We start from the raw sequence: 8,252 nt of genomic DNA on the forward strand, positions 1-8,252 counted from the left end.
GAGACTGTATGGCCACAGGACTAGACAGCTATGAAGCTTAATGAGTCCTGCATTTCTCTATTTTTCTTAACGTAGGTGAGATCAGACATGCTTAGTATGATCTTCAGTTCAAATCACAGAATGGCCTTGGTTAAAAAAGACCACAATGATCATCCAGTTTCAACCCCCTGCCATGGGCAGGGTCGCCAACCACCAGACCAGGCTGCCCAGAGCCACATCCAGCCTGGTCTTGAATGACTCCAGAGATGGGGCATCCACAACCTCCTTGGGCAACCTGTTGCAGTGCTTCACCACTGGAAAAGAAAAAGCACATCCTCAAATGAAGTTGGATGTTGATTTTCTCTGCCAGCTAGAACCAAGAACTGGATCAGGATGACAACTGCGGTCCTAGCAGGTCACATTTGGTCTGATGTTATCTGGATTAAAACCCAACCTGCTCTAAACGCCAGTCTTCCTTTTGTGATTTTAAAGTGTTCTCCCTCACTTTTGTTATTTAAAGTTGCTTCTCTCCCAAAACGTTTTTGAGAAGGAAACCAACATCTTTTTCTTTCTTTCCTCAGGCGATACGAGACTCAACCAGTCTGTGCTGATCTGCAGGACAAAATTCTGCAGTGTTACAAGCAACATGCTCAGGAGACCCTCAGCTGCTCTGCGCTGGCCAGCCAGTACCTGCATTGTGTCAATCATGCCAAACAGGTGAGTGTAGGAATCTTTCTACTAGAGTAATTGTAGAAGGGAAAAAAAAATAAGAGGAAACAGTCAGATTATCCAATTAGTCCCTTGTACACGTTAAGCAGCACTGTTCCCTGCGCATTTGTTCTCACAAGCTCTGTGGTGTCCACTTTCAATTTACTTAAATGATAGGGTTTCCATCTCTTCCCTTGGGAAACCATTGTTTAGGGTAGGAGCTTACACTGTTGGCAGATGTTTCCTGGTATCTGCAGATTTAGCAGTCAAACAAGGGGATTAAAGTAAGTGGTACTACATGTCATAAATACCACCACTTTCAGTAACAAATGAATGGATGTCTCAAACTAGATTGCTCACCAGCTGGAAGTCTTGATTTCTTGTAAGTATTCAGCGGCTCTAACAGACATTTACCTGCTCTCTCCTCCTCTACATTCAGTTTGCTACTCTACGTGTTGCTAGGTTAGATTATAAACATATATGCTTTGTTAGGGCAGCAGTAGGGAAATTACAGTACTATATAAATGTTCCTCTGAAAAGAAGCTAAAAGTTCTAAAGATTATTCCTTTTCATCAGCTTGATTTTTTCAAATACATAGGTGTGTTGATCTCAGTTGTGTTCTTAAAGAAGCCATTTGGAAACATGCCTATAGGCTACATATATAATCATATAACCATAGAATCATAGAACGGCCTGGGTTGAAAAGGACCTCAAAGATCATCCAGTTCCAACCCCCCTGCTATGTGCAGGATCACCAACCACCAGACCAGGCTGCCCAGAGCCACATGCAACCTGGCCTTGAATGCCTGCAGGGATGGGGCATCCACAACCTCCTTGGGCAACCTGTTCCAGTGCATCACCACCCTCTGAGTGAAAAACTTCCTCCTATTATCTAACCTAAACCATTCCCCCTGTGTGTAGAAAGTATTTGAAGAAGTCTTTTAATCTTTGTTTGTGCTAAAATCTATGAGTTAATATTTGATCATGTGAAAATCATAAATTTTAAGAATCATTAAGGTTGGAGAAAGACCACTGAGATGATCCAGTCCAACTGTCAACCCATCCCCACCATGCCCACTAACCATGTCCCTCAGTGCCTCTTCTCCACATTCTTGAACGCCTCCAGGGGGCTCCTTCACCTTCCTGGGCAGCTGTGCCAGTGCCTCACCACTCTTTATGAAATGAAAGTTTTCCTAATATCCAACCTGAACCTCCCCTGACAGAGCATAAGGTTATTCCCTCTTGTCTTACTGCTGTTACCTGTGAAAAGAGGCCGACCCCCATCTCGCTGGAAAGAGTTTGGCTATCATCTTTCACCCTGACCTTTCTGCAGTTAAACTGGTGCAGTCTTGCTCCTGTACTGCTCAAGATCTTCCAGGAGTTAATGCTTCTCTCGGTTTAAGTGCTCTGTAAATTTTTGTGGGAGCCAGTTGCAGTGCTAACGGGTTTTCTGCACTCCGCAGCACTTAATTCATTTGTGGGGTGCTATTATTGTAATTCTTTGTTTATATAGTTAGTTTGCTCCTGTCTGAATGGGCAGCTTGGCAGTGCTGGATGACAAGCTCAGCAGCTGCAGCTTGTTCTGTGAATGTGCTGCAGTGCAGGACAAGGACAATTTGTGGGGCTGTCCAGGCAGCTCTGAAATCACCTCGTGATATTAAACCTTGTTATCATCAGTAAAAACTTTGACCCAAGAGGATACCCACAACGAAGTATAAAAATCAATGAGATCAACCTGTCCCTTTCAGATTTACCTCTTTCGTTACACCCTTGGATATTTCTCCTGCACACTTGTTACTGCGCTCAGGTCCTGTGTTCCTTCGCTGCCTTTAGAACCGCACATCTCTCTGCTCATGAAAAATCTTTCCTGATATCATACCTGAGGGTCTCCTTTCTAAAGCTCCATGCTCACACACCCAGGTGTGAGAGGTGGGGGTTTTGCCCAGGTCCCTTCCTACCATAGCAAACAAGAATTGGTGTGTATGTGAAGTTTTTTTGAAGCTTTCACGTAGTCTGATTTTTGTATTCCAAAATCCGGTGTGATGCTTCCAAAAAAAAGAATGTTTTTGAGGCACTGTAGAATCACAGAATCATAGAATGACCTAAAAGGACCACAATGACCATCCAGTTCCAACCCCCTGTTATGTGCAGGGTCACCAACCACCAGACCAGGCTGCCCAGAGCCACATCCAGCCTGGCCTTGAATGCCTACAGGGCTGGGGCATCCACAGCCTCCTTGGGCAACCTGTTCCAGTGAATCACCACCCTCTGGGTGAAAAATTTCCTCCTTATCTCTAAGCTAAACCTCCCCTGTCTTAGTTTAAAACCATTCCCCCTTGTCCTATCACTGTCCATCCTCATAAACAGTCCTACCCTTTTCTTAGAAGAAGAAATTAAGGGCTAGTAAATTATATTAGGTCGTTGTGTATTTGGCATCACTGCTGCTTGCGTCATCTGGAAAAGTCATTTACCGTATTTATAATTCTGTGTTATTTTAACAGGAACTGCAAATTTTATCTTAATTAATTATACGTATTTAAGCTATAACTGAAGTTTATATCTTGTAGGAATGTTTTCAGAAGGCTACGATGAGGGCGAATTAATTCATGTTCAGAAGGTGCAGGGAAAGGAAATTGCATAAATATGAGCATTAAGTTTCGGAGCCCTTTTAAACACATTTTTGTGTTGAAGATCTTCAGCCAAGCCTGTCAAGTAGTTAAAAGTGTTTCCCGAATGCTTCTTATTCTCTTTCACACGTGCTTCAAGATGAGAATTCAGAGGTTTCTCTCTTATGATAACAGAGAAAGAGAAGCCTTTTATGATGGAAATATTTGCAAGCAGGAATGATTGTTTTTCATAACGAACATCAGTCCTCTAGAGCTCATCCTCCGCATGTTGCAGCTGTAATTGTAATTATTTTTACTCGCTGATTGCCTGGAAGTCCAGACAAGCAGTTACTTTGAAATAATTGCCAAACACCGCTATAAAATACTGCAGAATTACCTATTATGTCTGCTTGGTCGGAAGACAGAAGAGCAGGATAAATAGCGGATTCAGAAATGAAAAAGTTAACTGACATTGGCTACAAGAAACAAACAAAGAAGAAAATTTGCTAGAGGGAATAGACCGAGATATTGAAAACCAAATAAGTTAACTAATCCGATTTCCTGGCGGTGAGTCTGGGCACTTGTGCTCAGGCTGAGCACACTCTGTGCTTTTCATAAATTGAATTTATTGACTCCTCTTTCTTTCCTATCTTGCTTATAATTATCTCACCCTCTCTTCTGTATGCTCCTTATTTCTCATCTTGTCTGTAATCTCATGTCTCTATCTGTCCTTTTCTCCCCTTGTTAGAAAGTCCCAGAGAGCTGTTAATTCAGAGGAGTTTGACACATTGCTGTATCTTCAGTTTAAATCTTCTCCCAAAGTCATGAGAAGCTAGCGATATAAATTAAGCTCTATTATTAATGTTTGTATTTTATTATAATAGAAGCAGAGAGAAAAACTGCTTAATGGAGCCATTAAAGGGAAGACATTGGGATTGCCTGTACTATGGATTTGTGTTCCCACTGCTGAAGGATCTCCAGCTATTGCAGCAGCTGCAATAATACGGACCAGCCACTGGCATTAGTATTGCTTGTCCTAATCTACTGCTCACTGATGTGGACAATGTGGCTGTTGAAATACCCAGTTTTATTTTTCCTTGTGCTACAGGGAGTCCTAATTCCTGTGTGGAAACACAACCGCAGCGCAGCCTTAATGACATCTATGCAGTATTTTCCTATTAGACCTCTTATTTCACAGGGGTGTAAGAGTCTGCAGGCAGGTTAGGTCTGAAATGTACTCGATGGAATGATAGCAACAGCTGCTGTTGTCTGACAGCCTGGCTACAAAATGCTGTCCTTCAGCCCCTTCAGCCTTGTAACCATTATTGTAAATTGTAGGACAGAGTGGTCCTCAATCATGCATCCTTGTCAGAGTAACCATTTTATTCAGCCTCATTCTCCAGTATTTTCACTAGATACTGTCTCACTGAATCATGGAAGAATATGTTAAATTAGTGCGGCTGTGAACTGAAACGCAATAAAAAGACACTGTCTTTTATGGCCACCATTTAGCACTTACCTGGATTAAAGAAAGTTAATTATGAGAGGTTCAGACCACATTCGCTTCGCACCTGCATTGATGTCATGAAAAAAAAAATAAGTAAATCAAGGAAATAATATAAATATGTGAAGTAATTAAATGTTGTGGGTAGAAATAGGCACTTAGTGAACAAATACCTGTGATTTCTTTCCCTAGGACACTAAATGGAAGAGAAGTAACAGCATTTTTCTCCTCTCTTTTGGGAATTTCCAGAGTTAATTTATGCAGTGCTAAATTTACCCCAAGTTGATGTTCAGCCCAGCCATGGCTTGGAGCAAGTTTCTGCATTACCTCTGCAAAAGGAGACTTCCAGTAGAAATAGCCTTCAACAGGTCTACAGAAATCTCTGAGGGGATCCTGTCAGTAAACTGAGATGGGTGGTTTTCTTAATTAATACAATTTTCCCCTGTCTTTGTTTATAAAAGCAGCGAGGAAACATAAAACTGATTCCTTTTATTCTGTTAGTCTGAACCTCTCTATCACAACTTATGGATATTGTTTGTGATCACAGAGACATTCAGCATCTTTGCATGAGCTCACTGTCGACTCCTTGGGATGTATCTTAATCCTTCTTGCAGAAACACGGCTTGATATCGTTGAGTGTTTCACCAGATGATTTTTGGAAAGGCTGTGAGAATTTAAATCATAGAATGATTAAGGTTGCAAAAGACAACTAAGATCATCCAATCCAACCATTGACCCATGCCCACCCACCATCACCTCAATCACCACATCCACCCTTTTCTTGAGCACCTCCAGGGATGATGACTCCACCACCTCTTGGGCTGCCTGATCAAATACATTACCACTCTTTCTGGGAAGAAACATTTCATAATATCCAGCCTGAACTTCCTCTGGTGCAACTTAAACCCATTGCTTCTCATCCTGAAAAGACAACAGATTTCCATTCTCTTTATTGCTGATTTTCCTGAGCCCTAAGGGATATGATTTAGCAGAGAGTTTTTAGAGTTAGGGTACTATGGTTAGGCTGCGGTTGGACTTGATGATCTTCAAGGTCTTTTCCAATCTGTGTAATTCTATGATTCTATGACTCTGTTCTGGCCAGGTCTGCAGTTCCCAGTCTGGTCCAATAGTGTTCCAGTAGTCAGCTGTTGTAGGTCTCCTGTGAGATTTCAAGGGTCACATTTGGGTGTGCTCCTGACATAAGCCAAAAACACTGTCAGACCCCTTCATATGTTTTTTTTACAAGGATATTAATAATTTCTTTCCTACTTTCTGGATATTGAAAGCAAGAACAATAGATTGCTTCGGTCAACTTCATAGCCCACCAGTGAGTGCAGATAGATGATCTCTAGCATGCTAGATCTTGCTTTCAGTTCTGTTCTAGAGATGTAGTATCTTTACATCTGCTCATTTCTAATGACCCTTCATTTAAGGTTCATGACAGTAGGAAGCTCTTAACAGAGCTCTGCATATTATCCCTGCAAGTCTGCATTTTCATGGTAGAGGCCAGGACCTCTGAATAAAGTCAAGACCCTGTAGCAGAGCTTGCTGGTGTGGCAGTAGGAATAATTCTTGGAGTACTTGACAGATCTGTCCTTTTAGCTCTGGGTGGCCTGACTGTGCACAGGAGGTGAATAATGAAGTGTAAGTTCAGTGCGACATGTTCAGACTATCAAGATTATGATGATGACTTGGAATATAGGAAGGCTGTAGGTAGGGGACATACTTAGTGCTGTGTGACTTCGGGATATATTTCCTCCAGTATGTAACTGCTGGGAACAGGATTTATCTTATTGTAAGGTCAGACATTTTAATTTCCTTAATAGCCATAGCATGACTGGAGCTATGATAGCATTAAGATGGATGAATAGGAGTCGTTCCTGCAGCTCTTCAGTCCTCCAAATGTCTGGCATGTTGAGCCCTCAAATAGCTCCGTTCTGCCTCTGTGACCTGTCCCTGCGATGACGTGCATGTTGACAATGTTTCTTTTTCTATATTTTAATTGAAAAGAAAAGGAAAAAAAAAAAAAAAAGCAAATTCTGGGAAGGAAATGTCACCAAAATTCAGTGTGTCTCTGGAATAACTTGGAGTTATTGAAACATGTGTTTCTCTCTCTCTCTTCCCTCCCCTCTGACCATTTTCTTAGCAGAGCATGCTTGGGAGAGGAGGATAAAGGCATTGTCCAAATCAAGCACAAGACCATCAACTCTAATTTCAGCAGAAGAGCATTTTTTCCCAAGAATGATATGACAGCCCATTTACAGGGCAGACCAATAAAGAGAAGAACTGGAAGAGCCATTTCAAGAGCAGCAGCCATCACGGCTCAATCAGTGTGACCATTTGAAAAGCCAAGACCTATATCTTATTACATCAGAAATCATACATCCGAAGACACTGTTCAGTCTTAGTAAAATCCACTTATTGGTGATTGAAGAAAGGAAAAGAAAAGAACCTCTCACTGACCTTAGAAAGGGGAAATATCCTTCAAATGCTGCTATTTCTCTGCAGAATCTCCTCAAAACTTCTCACTGTCAAAGGCATGGGTATGTAACACTTGGTGTGCCGGGATGTGGCAGTGCATTGTGACTAAGTCAGCTGCTGCTCCTCACTGTATTTGTTGCTTATATAAAGTTTTTCTTATGGTGGATAATGGCATAAATTTTACTTTAACTTATTTTGCAAATGATGTAGTCTAATGAAGTCTCTCATCAGGCCTTCTGCTGGAATGATGTTAATGATCCAACGCTTACGATTTAACACGGCCTTCGTGAAATGATTCTGTTGTGCTCTTCACTCTGATAAAGTACTGATGAATATGCCTCATTCTGTACCAACAATAAATATATTTTATGAACAAAATTAATGTTTCACTCTGTCTCTCTTCCCAGTTCTCAGAGGCTGATGATGTTCCCGTTGCTGTGCTGTTCATGTTTTTCCAGCAGATGTTATTACAGAAGCTTTACAGCATAGAATTTTATGCATAAACCAGCCTTGGTTTCAGGAACACTACTTACATCTTACTGTTTTCTATGAAAGCAGCCTAAAACAATGCCATGTGATAGCGTGTTGATGTTCATGTACCACCACAGTTGCTTTTCTTGGGAAGTACTTGGGAATGGAAGGGCATTCAGCACCCGAAACTGCAAGCCTTCTTAATACAAGTAACATTTTTGGGTGGGCTAAATCATATGCTTTTAATGTGGAGGGGGTTGGTTTCATTTTATCATGTCTGTTCAGATAATTATTGCAGTATTCATCTTACCAAGCAATCTTAGAAAAGGCTTTTACATCGTGGTAATAGTTTCAAATGAGCAATGTGTCTCGAGCCTTCTGCTGTCTATTTACCTGTTCTGTTTCTCTAATTGGCTACGTTTGAACTGCATCCTACTGTACAACTGCAAGTGCACCTGCGGATCTCATTTGTATTCAGAATACTGCTAGTGTTTCTCCTATCC

The 8,252-nt window shown here is 41.4% G+C and overlaps 1 protein-coding gene across 2 annotated transcripts in view; it reads left to right on the forward strand.

Annotated features, from left to right (window-relative positions):
- CHCHD3 (coiled-coil-helix-coiled-coil-helix domain containing 3) overlaps positions 1-7,656 on the forward strand; it is a 145,984-nt gene extending 138,328 nt beyond the window's left edge. Inside the window, exons 7-8 of one of the 2 annotated variants that reach the window (XM_015861656.3) lie at positions 561-696; positions 6,944-7,656. In XM_015861656.3, the coding sequence (XP_015717142.2) occupies positions 561-696; positions 6,944-6,970 (163 nt within the window). In that variant the 3' untranslated portion in view covers positions 6,971-7,656. The remainder of the gene's footprint in view (positions 1-560; positions 697-6,943) is intronic. The other variant, XM_015861752.3, reaches the window with a different exon arrangement.
- Positions 7,657-8,252: the final 596 nt, after the last annotated feature.

This window comes from Coturnix japonica, chromosome 1, assembly GCF_054131305.1.
Source record: "Coturnix japonica strain WE chromosome 1, WE-NBRP24, whole genome shotgun sequence".
Taxonomy (NCBI): Eukaryota; Metazoa; Chordata; class Aves; order Galliformes; family Phasianidae; genus Coturnix; species Coturnix japonica.